The sequence below is a fragment of the Pteronotus mesoamericanus genome, unplaced genomic scaffold (genome assembly GCF_021234165.1).
Source record: "Pteronotus mesoamericanus isolate MK-2021 breed Mesoamerican mustached bat unplaced genomic scaffold, CSHL_Meso_final scaffold_167, whole genome shotgun sequence".
In the NCBI taxonomy this organism is placed as follows: domain Eukaryota; kingdom Metazoa; phylum Chordata; class Mammalia; order Chiroptera; family Mormoopidae; genus Pteronotus; species Pteronotus mesoamericanus.
In genome coordinates this window covers 12,843,940-12,863,023 of record NW_026555308.1, presented here as the reverse complement: position 1 = coordinate 12,863,023, position 19,084 = coordinate 12,843,940, and the positions used below count along the sequence as shown (strand labels likewise).

At 44.2% G+C, this 19,084-nt stretch overlaps 1 protein-coding gene across 1 annotated transcript in view; it reads right to left on the bottom strand.

Annotated features, from left to right (window-relative positions):
- LOC129083715 (BOS complex subunit NOMO1) overlaps window positions 1-19,084 on the bottom strand; it is a 49,682-nt gene that overhangs the window by 22,094 nt on the left and 8,504 nt on the right. The window contains exons 5-15 of the mRNA XM_054589629.1: window positions 18,464-18,570; window positions 16,519-16,591; window positions 13,969-14,121; window positions 13,317-13,454; window positions 12,905-12,994; window positions 10,080-10,185; window positions 9,739-9,889; window positions 5,143-5,317; window positions 3,422-3,563; window positions 2,290-2,421; window positions 992-1,128 (exon numbers count right to left, since the gene is read on the bottom strand). Coding sequence (XP_054445604.1) covers window positions 992-1,128; window positions 2,290-2,421; window positions 3,422-3,563; window positions 5,143-5,317; window positions 9,739-9,889; window positions 10,080-10,185; window positions 12,905-12,994; window positions 13,317-13,454; window positions 13,969-14,121; window positions 16,519-16,591; window positions 18,464-18,570 — 1,404 coding nt within the window. The remainder of the gene's footprint in view (window positions 1-991; window positions 1,129-2,289; window positions 2,422-3,421; window positions 3,564-5,142; window positions 5,318-9,738; window positions 9,890-10,079; window positions 10,186-12,904; window positions 12,995-13,316; window positions 13,455-13,968; window positions 14,122-16,518; window positions 16,592-18,463; window positions 18,571-19,084) is intronic.

Here is a 19,084-nt window from a genome sequence, read left to right as displayed (position 1 = left end):
GAGGGCCAGTGTGCAGGGGCCCGGTGAGCGAGGCGGACGCGGGCGGCAGGCGTGGTCGAGTCAGGAGTGGGCCTGGTTGGCTGTCGTTAAGAAATATGGATCTTATTCTAAGGGAAACAGAAATATACTGGAGGAGTTAAGGGAAGCAATGGTTTCCTATATGTTTATCACTTATTCTTATAATTAACCCATTTCCTGGAACAAAGCTGTTTGTGGAGCATTTGTAGTTAACCAGTCAGAGCAGTCAACGGCCATGGGAAACACCACTTTCAACTCCTGCCGTGTCTAACGTAAGCAGTCCCTTGATTGTTATTTGTCCGAGTTTCTCTCCTGGCACCTGACAATGACATGTATCACTGCTTCAGTCAGAAAATTATATGAAATTCAAAAATGGACCTACATAGGTCTGCACAGGTGTCCCCTTTCCAGAAACCCATCTGGTACACTACCTATCAGGCGAGGGAGACCACAGCAACAAGAGAGTAAGATCCTGTCTAACAGCTCTGTCCTCTGAACCAAAATAAATATTCGAGTACTGGGGAAACTGACACAGCTGCCCCTGGTAACAAATAATAGCAGGATATGCCAAGGACATTTTAAATGTGTAAAAGCTTTTCTTATACCTCCCTACAACCCTGAGAAGTGGACATTATGGTCCCAGTTTTGGAGGAGAAAACTGAGGCTCAGAAATGCTCAATGGACTTGCTCAAGGATACAAAACCACCATGCTTTCTACGACTGTAATGGCTTCCCCAAATCACCAAAGTTAGGATTTAATGTGAAGCCAGGAACTCTCCCAAATAAAGGCATCTTCCGCTGAAGGATTTTAAATGCTCCCTGATGATGCTTTCTGTATTAGGTGGCTGAGCTGAGGGGCAGAAAAGAAAATCTGACTAAACTATGATTATAATCTTCTTGGCATGCTAGTACTTCTTGCTCTCCAAAGGCAAGTGCCCTTCCAAGTAAGAGGACCTTCAGAAGCCAAGCATACCAGAGTGATGGCATGAGAAAGGGAACATCTCAGCATATAGCCCGTCTGCCTAAACTCAATCGCTGACACGTCGTCTTCCAGAACCTCCACCTCCAGACTCTTGTTCTTCCAGCACCAATCTTCATGCATGATGCTTACTGGAAAAGCACACAATGCAAAGAGACCCATGAGCACAGAGCATACCACCCCTTGAGCACCACCAGAAAAGTATTAGAGAGAATTCACTAACGTTTAAAAAATGTGTATATGTACATACATATTTTAAATATGCATACACATGTATAAATATCTAATTATACATACATATGCATATACAAACATATTAATAAATACACACACACACACAAGAATGATGCTTGGAAAAAATACGTATTAAAGAAAAATTCACACCAATTGCCATTAAAATTACCAAGAAAGAAATTCAAAGGTGTCTGAACATCGGGCTATAAGTAGGATACTCAGAGATCACCCAACTTTTTCTGTAATGAGCTACAGAGCAAATATTCTCAACTTTGCAGGCCGCATGGTTCCAAGTGTTCAATTCTATGTTTAGAGCATACAAGCAGCCATAAACAATACATAAACAAATGGGCATGGCTGTGTTCAAATAAAACTTAATTATGAAAACAGGCAGCTGGTCCTTAGGCCATCGTTTGCCAACACCTATATATAATGGAAAACATATATAAAACACACATATGTAATGGAAAATATAATTCCCTAGAAAAAGCAGTAAGCTTGATAAGCTATTCACTGCCAGCTGCTCCAAGCTAAGCTTTGGAAAAGCAGAAACACGGTCAATGGGTAGCTTCTTGGGAGGGGCAGAGAAAAGAGAACCAGTGTTTGCCAGCGCCCACTGCTTACCAGGCACTGTGCTGGGGCCTTACCAACTACATTTCGTTTAGTGTTACATTCTGCAAAAAGCCTGTTACTCCTCTTTTCACGGATAAGAAAACTGAGTCTCAGGGGCTGCCGAGGTCACACAGCTGCTCAGTGGTAGAACACGCTGTATTATTTCTCCCTCTCTTCCAGCACTTAGAAATAAAAGGGCATGAATCAAGGTACCCTCCCAAAAGAGAACTGTGTGGACTGTCCTGATAAGGTGGTAGTTGGCTCCTAGAGCCTCAGCTCCTGCACTATTGCCTGATGCTAAATAGAGCGCATTTAAGGTCAAAGGCCAAAGAAGAGTTAAACAAGTAAAGATACACAGTGGGGATGCAGCTGGAGAGCTGAGTTTTAGAACGTTTAGAAAGATAGGAACCGTGTGAGGGCCATGAGAGGCTGTCTTAGGGTCTTACTTTTGTATTTTCCAGGGAGAACATTGTCAAACGTGAACGTCATTGAGTTGACCTTGCCAGAGAGCTGGAGGCTCCGCTTCTCACCCTGGCGGCTCAAAGACTGCAGGGTCACCAGCAGGTCGCCGCAGGTGTCTGCACAGAAAAGACAGGAGCGCTCCTCAGGAACCGCAGCACACGTTCGAACCCTCACCCTGCGTGCTGCACGCTACCGTTTCTCTCCTGAAAGGCAGTGCCAAGGTTCCTTTAAAGCTACTATGCAGATTCTAAAAAGTGTCTCCCATGCAGGTCATCAGTACCGAGCGAGGGAGCTACCAACCAAATGGCTCCACCATTGACTGAAATGGGGAAAGTAGTATTTGTGGAGCAGCAAGAGGAGTCAAAGGAAAAGAGAGAAAGAAAAAGAGGGCATTAAAGCCTGACTTAACGCTCACTTTATAGTAGGCATAGAACTGGGCCCCTTATCATAATAATAATATTAATATTACTAGCAATAGCAAAGATTTAAATGGCTCTTGCTATGTTCCAGGTACTTCTAAAGGCTATACACACACTAAATCATTTGATACTCACAAGCCCATAAGGCAGTTACTACTGTCATCTCCATACAGAAAGGGGACTCAAAGCACAGAGGTTTAATAATTTGCCCCAGGTCACAGAGCAAAGGTTCAAGCCCATGCAGTCTGGTTCCAGAGTCTATGTCGTCACTGTGCTATACTGCCTCTTGAGGACCACATGAGAGCTTTATTAAAACCTACTGAAAGCAGCAATATTCCTATTTCGCAGAAGAAAAACAGAGGCCAGGCAAGGAAATGTTTATATCCTCATACCTGGTAAGCAACAGAGCTGGGACTGACCCCGGGGCCTAACTCCACCTTCCTTTCATAGTTAGAGGGGGGAAAAAAGAGACCCACATGTTTTTTCAGAAGCCAGAGCAGAACTACTCCAATAGAAATGCTTCTGTGACTCTGTGGCCACTTTTCCGAAAGAACTGGATGCAACAGGAACTCTCCAAAACCACTGCCGCGGAGCAGCTCCTGCTTTAATGCGGCCCATGAGCACAAGCTCACAAAACCCCACCTCTCCCCGCCTGCTTCTTCATACCTAACCATCTTGCTTTCAGCTGACACCTTACCCAAACAAGAGACTTTCCCAGAAACTGACGCCAAAAACTGCACAAAGGCCACGTCCATCACAGGCCTGTCCTTCACAGTAAGAGGAAACGTCCGGGGTTTCAAGGTCAGCCCCGCTCTGGTCTCGGCCTCAGGCACCAGCACCTGCGGGAACACAGGGCAACAGGAGCAGCGACGTCAGGGCTGCTGCCCCCCTCGCCTTCAGGGCACCGGAACGCTCATCTGGGCCCAAGGCGGAACAGATTCCCAAGGACAAAGGTTCATTTCCAGGCCAAGTTTTATAATCACAATAAATATGCAAGAAGCGTGTGTGAATACAACACATTTCTAATTAGATATAAAAACTCACCCTCAACAGGGCCACAGTGCGCACAAGCCTATCAGGCACTGCTCTCCAGAGACACGCAGGCTGTCATCCGTCAGCTGAACACTGGGTGGAAACTGAACCCCAGAACCTTTGCCTGGCCTGAGGTCATGCGTGACATAAGCTATGAACTTGCCAACGCTTTGTGGATGCCCAATAGTGAAATCAGGCCATTTTCTTCTTCCCTGTCTTCTAGGGGCCTTTCTCAGGCTAACAAGAGGGATTAGGAAAGAAGGCAATGGTCACGTTTCTCACCCCTGGTAAAGATGACACTTTGGAACTGCCCTTCCTCAGTAAGTCCCTACTCATGCTTCTGAGAGGGCTTCCAAATGCCCACTTTGTCTTTGTCTAGTAAAGGACCTGTTAGCCCACATATCACATTGTTCAATGGAAGCCAGGGGACCACTGTTCTCCCACCCCGTCTCCTCAGAGTGGGGGGGTCCACTTGCCCTACAGGAGAGTAAGTCTCAAAAGGAACCTTCCCTCACTGACTCTTTCTCAGGGAGGGGAGCAGCAGCTGCCTTGATGGGTGGGGGTCTGAGACCCACTGAGACATGGTCTTTCCCCATGGGCAGGGCCACTGCACTGAAAGGCACTGTAGGCTGACCTCTGGTTCTGTCTCATCTCCTGCCCGCCAGCCTCATCCACGCTCAGGCCTTCACCCTCACAGTTAGACCAGGGGCCAAAGTCTCCCCAGCTTCTCTACCTGACTAGATGGAGAGATCAGATGGGGCCTCCCCAGCGTCTTCAATTCAGGGCAAAGCAGGAAAAGGCCTCTCACTATGGGTTCCAGAAGCCATGCATTATGGAAGGTTCTGAACCGGCATTAATAAAGAGTTCCTTTTAATTCCTTTGGGACTCATGGATATTTTGCAGCCACCAAAAGCCTGAGAAGGTGGAGGCATATTGGCAGCCTGATACTAAACCCTACCAAACACCACCCTGGAAAAGAGAAAGGCCTGTTGTATCATTTTTAAACTGATTGCCTGTCTGCTCTACTAACAGTGACATGCAGGAATATAAAGATTTCAAAATAAGAAGTTAGGAATGGAAATGCTCCTTCTCTAACCCATTGTGGCTAATAATAACCTTTTAAAAAAAAATCATTGCTCAGCCCTGGCAGGGTAGATTCGTTGGCTGGAGCATCTTCCTGATAGACCAAGGTTGTGGAGTTGATACCTGGTCAGAGCACATACAAGAATCAACCAATGAATACATAAGTGAGCGGAACAAAAAATAGATGTTTCTCTCTCTTTTCCCTCTTCCTTCTTCTTTCCTCTCTAAAATCGATAAATAAAACTTTTTTTAAAAATCATTGCTCTTTTTCAAATATCTCAAATAGAACAAAACTCATCATACCTGGACTTTGTAGGCCCCTGGTTTTGCTTTAAAACAAAATGATCCATGAGCATCCGTCTCCACGGTGACCAAAGACTTGTCCTTGTCTTGAGACGACAGGACAACTTTGTATTTACTCATCTGCTTGACAGTGTCAGGGAAGCGAATGATTGATATCTGGCCGCAGACACTGAACCTGCAACAAGGGGACCATTCATTCCAGCACGAGAACTCAATTATAACAGGAAAGGCGCTTATCAACTAAAACTACACGGCCGTCTTCCAGCCCTTGTCCCCGAGACTAGTTTAATCTTAACAGACAGGAATGCAGCTCAAATGGCTCCAGTTTTAAAAGCAACCTTTGGAAAGGCTGGACCTCCTTCTGAATAAGGGGGAAAGCGGCGTGGAGGACCAATGCAGGGCTGTGTGCGTGTTCTGGGTGACATCTGGCAACCCCCCACTGTGGAAATGATTTTCAGGAAACCTGTAGATGATAAAAGAATGTTTCACGTAATTGAATCACCGACAGTGGAGCAGCCTCAGGCTGAGAAAGTGGGCTAGTCTTTAAAAGCAAGAGCTGTATGCTGCCTAAGGAAGGGTGCCATTACCCAGGCAGTAACACAGGGCAGAGTTATCAAAGACACCCTCCTTGCCTGTGATGACATACACTGCGTGGAGAGGAAGAGCATTCTGGGAGATCTGAACAGGAAAGATAATTAAGTCAGAAAAATGCAAAGCTGAAGTTGAACTCCTTAGGAGCTAGGAGCCAGAAAAGTGACTTATAATTGACAAACCCTATTAAGGTAATGACTTAGACTGGAGACTACATGAGCAGCGTGTAAAGTGCTCCAAAGTGTATCTCAAAAGGCACATGGAAAGCACCTCCGCTCCCTGAGAGAGGCCAACAAAGACCATCATCCTCAGTAATGTTCTTTGTTCTTCCGTCAGCTGATGTGTTCAAGTACAATAAGGTAGTACAGCTGAAGGCCACAACTGTTTCCTCAATGGACTAGAGGTTAAATTTTCTAATTGTAAAGGATCATTTCAGATAAAAACCTGTTGTCAGTTTTGACAGAAAGATAATAAAATGTTGGATTCAACACTGGATAATGATGGATATACTAAATGATGAAAACACCCACTCTGCCCCCAAAAAGAAATAACAGAAAGAACCACCAACCAGTGGAATACTCTGTGTGTGTGTGTGAGAAATCGGCCCACTGGCCACGTCCCGCCAGCCACCTCTTTTTGTGTGGACCTGAGCTGAGGATGGTTTTTGCACTTTCATTCTCACACTTTTAAAGGGTTAAAAGGAAAAAAAATTAAAAAGAAGAATATTTTGTGACACATAAAAATTATATGAAATTCACACTTCAGTGTCTAAATAAAGTTTTATTGGAACACAGCCACACCTACTCACTTAGATATTATCTATGGCATGTGTCATTACAGAGGCCATAAGACCGATAAAGCATCAGATATTTATTCGCTGGCCCTTTACAGAAAAAGTGTGCAGGTCCCTGATGTAGATGAAAACGTATGCACATTGGTTCTGGTATTTCCCCTACTGCTTACTTTCAGAAAAAAAGGATGAGAGCATACTGATAAATTATTCTTAAGGAATATTCATGTTCTCCTGATTCATATCCACATCGGGGGGAATGTTGTCTTATTTGTTTCAAGCTGAATCTCTTTGCCTTTCTATGTTTTAAACATTTTAAGCATAAGAGCTGTTTTAGCTCATATTCCCCATTAAAGTGTTCATAGTACATGTCAACTGTAATTGAAAAATTGCATTTTTAAAAAAGAGAAGTGTCCAGTTGCTGCAAACTGCAAATGTATGTTGGTTTAGTTTAGAAAAATAAACTTTAAAAAACGGTAGGAGAGTGTTTGTTATATCAAAGCTCTTAAAAATTGAATTGGGTCAATAAATTCTTTCATTGGGGCTTACTGAAATTGGTAATTTTGGTGTATTGTGAGATAACTATATCCTCAATTACATCCTCAAAGTCACTTGGACAAATCAAAGGGTTTGATTTTCAAATAAATTGAGTTTTTGTTTTTTGTTTTTTTTTAAGTAACAAATACCAATGAATTAAAAGGCAAATGTTCTATGTTGGCCCAAAAGAAAAATGATGAATTTTTTTCAAGGGCACTAAACCAATGTTTTTCTTTCTTTGATCCAAACATTCTACTTTGAAGAATATAAATATATTTCTCCATCTCCATGAACAGCACTTCTTCCATCTATCCGATTATTCAAGTAAGAAACCTGGGACTCCAACAGCACAGGCCTGACGATGCTATCCCCATACTACCTACCAGGCCTCTGCTTCTCACCCCGCCCCTGCCAGCACCCTGGCCCCAGCCCCCACATCTCCTCCAGACGACTGTCACCGCCTCCTGTCTAGTCTCTCCATTATATACTCTGGCTTCCCTCTGATCCTTGCTCCATACAGCAGCAGGAAGAAAAAAAAGAAAAAAGGAAAAAAACCCTTTCTAAAATGACCTGATCCGTATCGCTCACTTGCTGAAAACTCTTCACCGGCTTTCCACTACAATTGGGGAGAAGCCCATCTCCCCACCTCCACAGGACAGCTGCACGGTCGCACAGCTCTCTGGCCTCACCGACTGCCTCCGGCCACGCTGGCTGTCTTCCAGAGAGCTCCCTCCCTTCCCTCCGCTGCAGGCCTGGGACCACACTGTTCCCTCTGCCCGGGAAGTTCTTCACTGAGCTAACTTTTAGTCCTTTCAGAAGGTCTCAGTTGCAGAGGGGCCTTCCAGAACTCCCAATTTAAGTAAAGTCCTCTCAGAGCACCTGCTCTTCCCCGCCCAACACCTACCATAATGTATACTCACTAATTTACTCATCTTGAGTCTGTCTTTCCAGTGAGATGAAAGCCCTGTCTTTAGAATGTTAGGTTTCTTTTCACTGTTATATCCAGCTTTTATGACAGTGCCTCACTATACAGAGTAGCTGTTCAAAAATGTTTATGAAGGGAAAGAGGGAGGACTTCAGAGCAAGAATTGTTTGCTCCCTGAGAGAGACACAGGTGACATGCTTCCTGATTTCCTATTCAATACTGAACCACAGCCTTGACCCCCACCACCAGTCCACAGAAAATGGTGACTGTAGCCACGTCAGTGGCCAAGCCAATGGACTGTTTTCACAGCTCAGCTCCTTGGATCTCCCTGCCCATCAGGCACTACCATACCTAAAACCCACCATCCCAAGTTCTCCTGAGGCCCCTGCCCACTGGCATTGCATTTCTGGTCTACTGCTTTCCCAATTCTACCTGCTCCTTTAAGTCCAAGGTTCTGGCTGCCACCTGCAGCCAAATCTTAAGGTGCAATCGTTCCAAGCATCTATTGGAGAGCTCCACCTAGTGGTCCTACAGACCATTGTCGTCTAATTGGCTCCTCTCCCTGCGCAGGACCAGCGGCACCACAGTCATCCTGCCCCTCAAAATGGGAACCCTTAAATATTTTTCCAATCTGTCCTTGACTTCCCTATAAGGCAACTTTCTTTCTAGGCCTCTTGTCCCCAAGTCTTGTCCTCTTCAAAGCCATTCTCCATCATGCCACCAGAATGTCTCATTGAATACAAGGGTCTAACCATGTTCCCTCCATGGTGACACCATTCACTGGCCGCTGGGGGAGAAAGCCCCCGCCTTCCAGTGGGATCTGAAGAGGTCTGCTCCTCCGGCCGGCCCAGTCCTTCAAGTGCCCGCAACACCCGCCTTCACACTGCCATCCACGCCTGCTGCTCAGAAACTGCCCGCCGTCGGTCATGTTGCCTCTCTCCAAGCAGACTCTGCCCCTCTCAAGTTATTGTTTATTGAGCACCTATTGCCGTCTCAAGAAAGATGCCAAGGCCCGGGCCTGGTGGCTCAGTTGGTTGGAGTATCATCCCGTACACCAAAAGGTCACAGGTTCAGTTCCTGGTCTACCTAGGTTGCAGGTTCAATCCCCAGTTGGGGTTTGTGTGGGAGGCAGCTGATGAATGTTTCTCTCTCTCTCTGTCTCTCTAAAAATCAATAATAAAAAATATCCTTGAGTGAGGATCTAAAAAAAAGAAAGGTGGCAGCACCCCACTCTACATGTTACCCAAGGTGAGAGGAAGATCCGAGACCTGACCCCCAGGTCTGGATCCTTTACACCACGCATTACCACTACCTGATAAAACTACACAAATTCAACCACAGGATGTCCCCTCATATACAATCAATACAACAAAGCGGGAAGAACTATGACAAGGGCCCAAAGACTCTTACAACAAACTTTCTCAACCAATTAACATCTTTTGAAGTCCTTGAAATTTAAGCCACAGGCATCCCCACAGATATGAAGTCAGACAAGTAAGAGCCTTTTCTAACTTAAATGCACTTGAACTTTAAAGCAAGATTGCTTTTTTTTAAGCATCAAACATTTAAGCACCTTCAGCTGGCAAGATTTGGCACTAATCTTTCTAAAGAAGCCAGCCTGAATGTCTCGATAGTTGTCTGCGACTGAATGTGGATTCTTGGCAGAAACACAGTCAGATCGAACGTGACTTTGTTCTCCACTGGCTGCTGACGTGAGCGCTGGTGCTTCCAGACCCAAACAGGATAGGCTTACCCTGTGGCAATGATGTCAGCCAGCTGAGGAGTGTTAGGTGCAATTTTGATCATGACGGTTTCAAAGTAGAGGTGCTCTTTCTGCGCATGGATGGTGTATGTGCCGGTCGTTATGTTCTCCAGACGGAATGAGCCATCAGCTTTGGTTTTGACTGCAACACAAAAACATGCTAACAAAAGATGAGCCACGAAAGAACTGCACAGCCCTCCATATTCACAATACCTGAGACAAAAAGCTGGCACATTTTTATCGAGTCATTAAGATTTTATTCCCTTTCTATTTCTGTCTGTGATCAAAAACTAGCACTAGCAAAGGGCCCCAGGGCCAACATGTCTGCCCACCTTTGATTTGGTTATTCAGAGTGACCACTGCCTCCGGAACACCTTCTCCTTCAGGCCCATTCAGGACCCTCCCAGTGACAGAGAATCCCATGACATGGAACACGGGCTAAAAGATGAAGAACAGGAAGAAGGTTCTTGTACTTGGGCTGCAAAAGCCTCTCCCTTATGCCATCCACGCCGCCGCTCACGCCATCGCTCAGCACGTCTGCCTACACTGGATTGTCCCAGTCCCGCGTGCCCGCCAGGCGCCTTCCCAACTCACCCACACACGTGGCTCCACCCCCCGCCACGTCCCCCTACATCATATTCCCCAAGTCTGTCTTCTTACATTCCCAACACATTGATGTATGTCAACCAAATGAAACAGGTATGTTATAAACTGATTCCCCCAGTTAAAGATCACCGAGTCAGGCTTGTGAAAGCCTCCCCGCCCTTTCTCCATCCCTGCCTCCTCCCCTCCAGATGCTCCCATTTTGGTGACCCATGCCGTCCTCCAGTCTCCCAAACTTAAACCCAGCATCATCTTGAACTCCCCCCACCCAACCTCCCCATATTCCAGCATCAACCAGCCCTGTAGCTTTCACCTGAGCAAGGTCTCCCAAGCCCTGCTCCTGCCTCTTCCCACCACAACCTGAATTCAGGTCCTCATGAACTCCACCTAGACCACCTCATTCGACGCAGTTGCTGCACTGACCACAGCGTTCTGCACGTGGTTCGCGTGTGCCTGCCCATCCCCCCCATGAGTGCCATGGCTTTGCCCTCCCCGCAGTCACTATGCTGCAGCCACCCGGATCCTTGGTTCCTCAAGCTGGCCACATGGGTGCGCCACATGCATTCCTCACATGGGGCTTCTGCCAGCTGCGCCCCCAGCCTGGGTCCTCTCCCACGCCTGGAGAAGACCTGGCAGGAGGCCACTCCTTGTCATCATTCAGGCTTCAGTTCAAACTGTCACCACCTCCAAGAAGTTTTCCCTGACTATCCTATCTCTGTAGTCCCTGCCTCCCACCCCAGCCGGTCACTGTCTATCACACTAACCTACTTTATTAGCTTCAAAAAAAAAGGCCAACATCTGAAATGTCCTTGTTTGATTTCTTGCGAACTGTAAGAATGTAAGGTCCACAAAGATGGGGACCTTTTCTTCCTCACCTGGTACATAGTAGGCACTCACTAAATAACTCCTGAATGAATGAATGAATGAATGAATGTAAATATGCCACCGCATTTATGAGAGCTTGAAAAAAATAAAATGGCTTCCTTTTTATTCAGGTAGCCTTTCTTGATCCTTGTAAAAAGAAGTGGTTTATCCCCTTATTAATCCATATATCCATTCAACGAACACTTTTATTCAGTCCTACAATGTGCCAGGCAGTAAACCACAGGTTCGGAATACAGTGAAGACCAAGACTGACCTAGTGCAGCATACAGGCCCTCATTCCCAAAATGCATCTCTCTGTTTAAATCTTGCATTTGGCCCTGATCTGGAACGCCTCTCCCCACGCCCCTGCTCCCACTCTTCTCTGCAAGCCCCTGAGGCGCGCAAGCCTTCCTCCTCTCACCCCTCTCGCTCCCTCCAGGTCAAAGCACAGCAGCCAAATGCTTTACCGAGTCCTACAAAGCAGAGCCGGAGACCCCACTGAGCATGTCACCTAAACTCGAGCTAGCTCCTACCAGCTTAAACTACTTTCAAATGTAACATTAAAAGGAAACGATTAAAATCTAATATTTTCAATAACTGTAGCACTGGGTGGTCTGTTTAGGAAAGACTGTTATTTTCTTTTGGGATTTGCTCTATCTAGCTAATTTGCTACAGTAACCATTTTCAAATTCTGTAATTAAAGATGTGTGATGAAAAACACACCATCCTTACCATCCCCTTTAGGGTCTAGGGAGTTTAGTGGGCTGCCCATCATCCTATCCATTCCTAGTTCCAGGGCCCAAACCTTGTCAGCTCCCGCCCGGTGTACTGCCACAGCCTCCAAACCGTCCCTTGCTTCCACCCTGCCCCCAGGAACTCTTCTCAACTCAGCAGCCGGAGGGATCACGCCTCTCCTCTGCTCGGAACCTCATCCAGGGTGGGGCCAATTGTCACCCCGAATGGCCCAGAAGGCCCTTTACCATCTGCCCCATCATCTCTCTGACCCTCTCTCCTCTTCTTCCCTTCCTCACTCCCTTCATCCCAGCCACCCTGGCCTCTTGGGGTCCCCCAAACTCTCTTGGCCTCAGAATCTTAGCACCTGCCGTTCCCTCTGTCTTAAAACACCCTTCCCATAGATGAAAATACAGTTCACAACACCTTCCCCTTCAGGGTGTTGCTCAAATGTTACCTTCACAGTGAGGATTTCCCGAGAATAGCTTACAAGATTGCAATCCACCTCGACCTTGAAATTGTGTAGTCTTCTTTCTTGCTTTATTTTTCTAATGAACACTTATCACCATCTAATATACTTTCTAATGTACTTATTTACACGTGTATTCTTTTTCTGACATTAGAACATGAATTCCACAGAACAGGAATTTTTGCCTCTTTTTGGTCACCGCTATACACCCATCCCTAGGATGGTACCTCAAATGTACACCAATGGCCCTCCATGAACACATTTCCTGAATGAAGTAGATACGACAAAGGCTCCAATTCTCCACGGTAAAGACACATAGGAGGGTTGAGGTATCTAGTGGATTCCAGCTAACCTGGAAGAGTACAAGGTTCTGGTTCTTATAACAGCCTGTATAAATAAAATACTGATTTTTTAAAAACTTGTTTGCAACACCTGTGCCCAGGGATGGGAACTCGAACACCTGTCCCCCAGAAGAGGGGGAGTTCTTACCTCAATTCTCAGGCTGTCATGTTCCACTGTAAAGTCCAGTCTGGAAGGAGCAACGTCAAAGGTAATCCTCTCCCCTCTATAGAATGGAATCTGGAAAGAAGAATGTTTTAACTACTAAAAGCCAATAACACGATTCAATCATCAATATTAATTATCAATTGAGCAGCCCACAAACGACAAGGGGTTCAAAGCAAGTCAAGAGAAACTCTTCTAACTATTGCCAATTTTCATAAAGGGTGTTGCATTTTTGCAGCTATTACAGAGGGGTCAGAGTCTTATCCTAAGTAACTGCTAAACAAAATATTCACAAAACCACTGGCCAACCATTTAATCCTTACCACCCAAATGGCTTTGGCCTTTACTATGTCATAAGAGTCCCAAACATAAACAGAATGGAACTTGCTTCACTCACCACAGTATAGCCCCCACTTGGCAAGGAATAGAAGGAGAACGAGCCATCTTCTTTGGAGACCGCATAGCACAAATACACCAGGCTCTTGTCTTCAGGCTGGAACCCAGGCACTGGTGAGAGGTTGCAGCCCAGGACATCCTACACCAGGAAAATCAAAACATGACTTCCTTTTCCAATTACATGTTCTGATTATTATCAAATAGTCCCACTATAGGAAATCCTTCATAAGTTTTATGTCACAAACAATGTATTCCTGAAATCTAGGTGAGAGCAAAGATAAAAGGAACAAAAATGTTTACACTCAAGTTAAAAATGGCTTAGGCTTCTTGGGGGAAAAAAAGACATGATCATCATTCCCTACGATGGGTCACCATTCTCCAGACAAGAAAACGGAGCTCAGGACGATGCAGAGCCTGGCCCAAAGTCACAGAGCTAGTAAGAGGCAGAGGTGACATTTGCCTGAAAAGGGTCTGATCGATTTCAAAATCTGTGCACTTCACACCAAACTCCACCACCTCCCGGAGTAGACGCTCAGTTTCTTATAAGTCAACCGAGAAACACCATGTTCTTAACTATTGAGACTATGAATCAACCTTGACTGCGCTTTAAACAGTATAACCTCAGCCTCTTCTGTTCACTTTTCTGTGCTTACCTCTTTGGTTACTAAAGAAGAGAAGAGAAGAAACTTCACCCCTTTCATGGGTTCCCCGTCACTGCGGACAGAGCCAGACACGTTGTACCCGGCCACTATCAGGGGGCCAGCGGCATTGGCATTGGAGTTGGTCACGCGCACAGTGGTGCTCGCCTACAAAAGAAGATTTTAACCTCCGAAAAAGAAATACTCACAAAGTGTTTAGGAACACGGGGACATGCTTAAGCTAAACTATTAACTAGGGAAAAAAGCAGCATGTAAAATCAATACGCAGTATGGTGACTATTTTTTTCATGTGCAAAACGAAGCCAAAGGAAAATCGACAAAATATAGATCATGATAACTTCAGCTATAAGGTGGACATTTTACATCTTTTACATTCTTTCACCCTCCAAATTTTGTTTCCACTCGTTTACTCTGCATGCTTCAATTTTTTAAAAATGAACATGCCTTACTTTTTTCCTATGCTTAATGGTATATAGGCCTATTTTTTAAACTAAAATACAATTTGTGTAGAGAAAAGTGTACATATTCTAGGTGCCGAGGCAAGTGATTTCCACAAACTGAACACACCATGCAAACAGTGCCAAAACCAGAAGAGAACCAGCACCCCAGCAGCCCATTCATGCTCATTTCCAGTCACTATGCCCAGCAAGGGGCACCATCATCCTGACTTTTAACAGTGCACTTTACTTTGAAACACAGTTTTATATTAATAAACTCAAATTCCCTTATGCATACAATTAACATTGTAAGCCTTACAATTTATCCTATTTATAATGAGTAAGCCAATGAGTTTTAAATAAAACATTATTTTTTAATCCTCAATCGAGGACTTTTTTTTCATTGTTTCTACAGAGAGGAAGGGAGAGAGAGAAACATCGATGCAAGAGAGAAGCATCAATTGGTTGCCTCTTCTATGTACCCGGACTGGGGATCGGTAGCCAGACCAGGGGTCGCATGTTCTTGCACTCAGATCGGGGACCAAATCCTCAACCTAGGCATGTGCCCTGGCTGGGAATCAAAGCTGCAACCTTTTAGTTACGGGATAATGCTCCGACCAACTCAGCTACGTGAGCCAGGGCAAATAAAACATTTATGAAATCCTGAAAACCTAAAGTCATAAACAATATACAGATATATCTAGGCTGAAACCATACCATCAATTTTAACTGCATAAAACCTATAGAGTAAACACTAAAATACTGACTCTGATGCTTCTTGAACAAGAATGAGACACAGCCTCCAAACTAATACAAAAGCTAACATGTCAAAATGTCCCTTAGGTCTTATTTCAATTTGTTTTTTCACAGTCATTATAAAATTTCACCTATTATGTTTCTTCTTTTTTTTAATCTTTTATTATAAACTATTTCAAACAAAAAGATAAAAGGAAATACTCTAAAAAATACCTCTACATGGTCTAACCAGTTAAAGAAATAAAAGAGCAGAAATACAATTCAACAGTGTGGCCACGGCTTGGGGGAGGGTGGTACAGGGGGACTAAATGGTAATGGGGAAAAAAATACAATAAAGATTAAATTTTTTTTTAAAAAAAGGAAATACAATTCAAGTCCCTGCATCTCTCCTTCTCCTCCCTGTACTCTCCCTGTACAGATGTCAATTAACATGGTGTTTACCATTCCCATGCATGTCTTTGCAATTTTTCTACATATGAATATATCCATAACTGGTATGATCATGAGTGTTTTTAGTTACTATATAAATGGTATCATATTTCCTTATCCTTCAGCAACTTGCCTTTTTCCTTCAACTTAGGTGTTTAAATGTAGTCATACTGATGTATGCAGCTCTGGTGCATTCATTATGGCTGATGTACAGAATTTGACTCTGTGATGAAACTACAACCCATCCTCCTCTTAATGAACATTTAGGTTGTTTACAATATTGCGCTATTACAAACAAAGCTGCAATGAACATTCTTATACGTTCTCCTTGGGCACATTTAAAACTGTTTCTATAATGTTAAGTATATTTATGGAGTGTTGTTTTTGACTGAAAAAAGCACAACACATAAACCCCTCCGTGCTGTGTTTAATCAATATCAGCTTCACAGAATTATATACATCTATTCTACTTCTTGATCAAAGAACGTACTTGGGTATTGGTTTAGAAGTTCAAAGTGACAATGCATAGGGCTTTCACAGTTAATGGACTTATTGCCAAACCTTAAGGATATACAACAGAAGGTTGTCTGAGGTTGCTGGCTAACTTTATTTTTCACTGAGTTAAAAATAAATTAGGTCCTTCTGGTGTTGATTTAGTTTAAAATAGCGATAGTTAATAACAAACCTCTTTCACAGCAGGAAGACAGTATTTTCACCTAAAACTGAAACCAACATAAGCAACATCTCGTACAGTGAGGGAGTTTTACCTTATAAATACCACCACCTCATCAGCGGCACCATTGTTTTTCATCTGCTTCCAGCGAAAACCATAAACTCATCTCATACCCTGAACTGAAAACCCCTCATCTGTCCCCAGGCCTGCACACTGTTGGCACACTGAGGGCGTAACAGAAATGCTTACCTCTTTCAATGCCCAGGTTGGATGAGTTGCAAGGATTTCGTAATCTCCAGGAAGAACTTTAAAAAATGCAAATCTAAGAAATATAAAACACCACTTATTCCCAACAGCCTGAGCAGTTTAAACTTTATGACTAATATCGGGAAGCACAAGAAAATGTCTGAATTATCATAAACTTGCCGTTCGCTGGTTAAGTGAACATAAACGAAATTTAATCCTTCATCGTGCAAATCCACATCAGATAGCCTTTATCCAGCACCAACTGTGTGGTATTCTGTGTGCTGACAGAAAGAACAGTTTCCGTAACCCCAACGATTTCTGACCTGAAAACCAGTCACTGTGGTTTAGCAGGGATCAGCCATAGAACAGGCTAGTGAGTTCTGACAGAGGTGACAGGCATGAATAGGCAAGAAGAAGGGAAGTGATGTGTCCAAAGACACGGGAAGTGGGATGCGTGGCGTGACATGTAAAAACAGAGGACAGATCCAATAGGCTAGGCAGACACTAACACAAGATGATGCTAATGATATGGGAGGGTAAATGGTAACAACCTTTGAAGGCTATGCAAAAGAGTTCAGATCTGTTATCAAAAACAAATATGACATTCTGGGCTCAAAGCAACAAGGATGAAGCCAGAAGCCAATGAAGATCACTCAAGTAGCTATAGGCTAACCGAGACCAAAGTGAGATGAGCTGAGGCTGGAAATCGAAGGATTCTGACACATTTAACCCATTAAATCCACAAGGCACAAGACAATTAGAGGGCTACTTACTTCTAATGCAATAAACTACAAAAAGCATTCAATTTCTTCTTTTCTGGTGGTATTTTATTATATCAAGTGTTGCCTGTAATACCTGGATAGGGTGTGGCAGTCATTTTGCTACAATAAAATGGAAACTGCCACTGGATTTTGGCCTTAGTAAGATGTAGCCCACACTTCACATTCATGGTATCCCCATTCTGCAAGTTACTATCTTTGTTAGGTTAGGGCAGATGGAGCTTCAGAAAGGTCAAGTCATTTTTCCCAGCAAGGTCAACAGCAAAGTGCAAGTCTCGAGAAAATGGAAACTTCACATTCCTCCATAGACCAGCATTGGACAGGCATCAGTCAAATTGAAGTAAATGTTATTCCAAAATTAATTTCAGTGTTCATCATTTAAAAATTGAATGACTTACTGACAGACTCATTATAAACCTCAATTCTGCAGCTTAGTCCATTCTGTATATTAAAGTAGTTAGTAATGATCTGAATGCTTTCAAAATTATCAGTTGGAACTACTCTGGTATTAAATATGGCACATCTGTTAACATTTACAGCTCAACAATATAAATCCATTAAATAAATGCTTTAAATTTGACTCAACAAGGTTAATTAAGTAATGATCAGTTGTAACTACTAAACAATTTTGACGTAATTGTGATAAAATGATTTGTAAAAATCATAACTGAGCTAACCTATATTGAGCTAACAGTTATCAAGCACATATGCCACGCTAGAGAGTTTGAAACACTAATATTAGATAATTTGATCTTCCCATTAACCTTAGGGGGTAGATTTCATGATTATTGTCACTTATAATGAGGAAATGGAAGCCCAGAGGCATTAAGTAACTTGCCCCAGGTCAAACAGCTAGCAAATAGGGAACCAGGATTCAAACCCAGGCAATCAGCCTCCGGAGCCAGTGTCAACTATTAAATGAAGGCCTACTATGTGCCAGGCCCTGCAGGAGGTGCTTGACGGGTGTTATATCACCAACTCCAGATGCAATGGGTCCAACAACTTCCATTTTACAGATGAGGAGCTTGAGGCCCTGACAGACAGGAACTTGTCCAAAGTTAAGAGGCCAAATCAGGATTTGAACTCAGGTCTCCCTAAATCCAAAGCACCCCCAGTCCCCGCCACAGCCCTGCTCCTGCTGTAAGGCAGGACACACAAGCACAACTCACTTTCCGCCAGGCTGTGTAACTGTGGACTGGATCTTCGCTTCGGTCCCCGTGTTTCTCAGAGACACCTGAACTCCAGCAGGGCCCAGGGGCTGCCCTTTGCTGAGAACCTGTCGCGGAGAATGAGGTTAGAACTTGGCCCAGCAGCACAGCGCTCCGCTCAGCAGATCCTGCTCATACTCCCTCCATCGGGCCTATAACCTTCTTTGGGTGAAAATTCCTTTGAAAAGGTGATGGAGATCATGGATACCCTTTCCAGGGAGGGTTGAGGGACTGTGCCAGGAAACAGTAGCAGTATAATAATACTTTGTTTCATTGAATCTAAGACATCATCAGTTAAAAATGAACAATTATTTTATAAAGTTTGGAGTACAGAGACGATCCTCCTCTCTAATAGGGAATCCATACACAAGGTTGGAACAAAAGGGCCTCACTCTCAACGAGAAGGTAAAGAAGTAGACCCACCATGCAGAAAAGGGCGGCAAGGAAACGTGCGCATCTCCACGGTGACCCTGGATGGAGGGAGGAAGAAAACCCTCCCCCGAGAATCTGTCCCTGTAAAAGGCCACCCCTGGCACTCCCGTGCTAACAGCCTCTACGCTTACAGGGTCAGACTAGCAACCT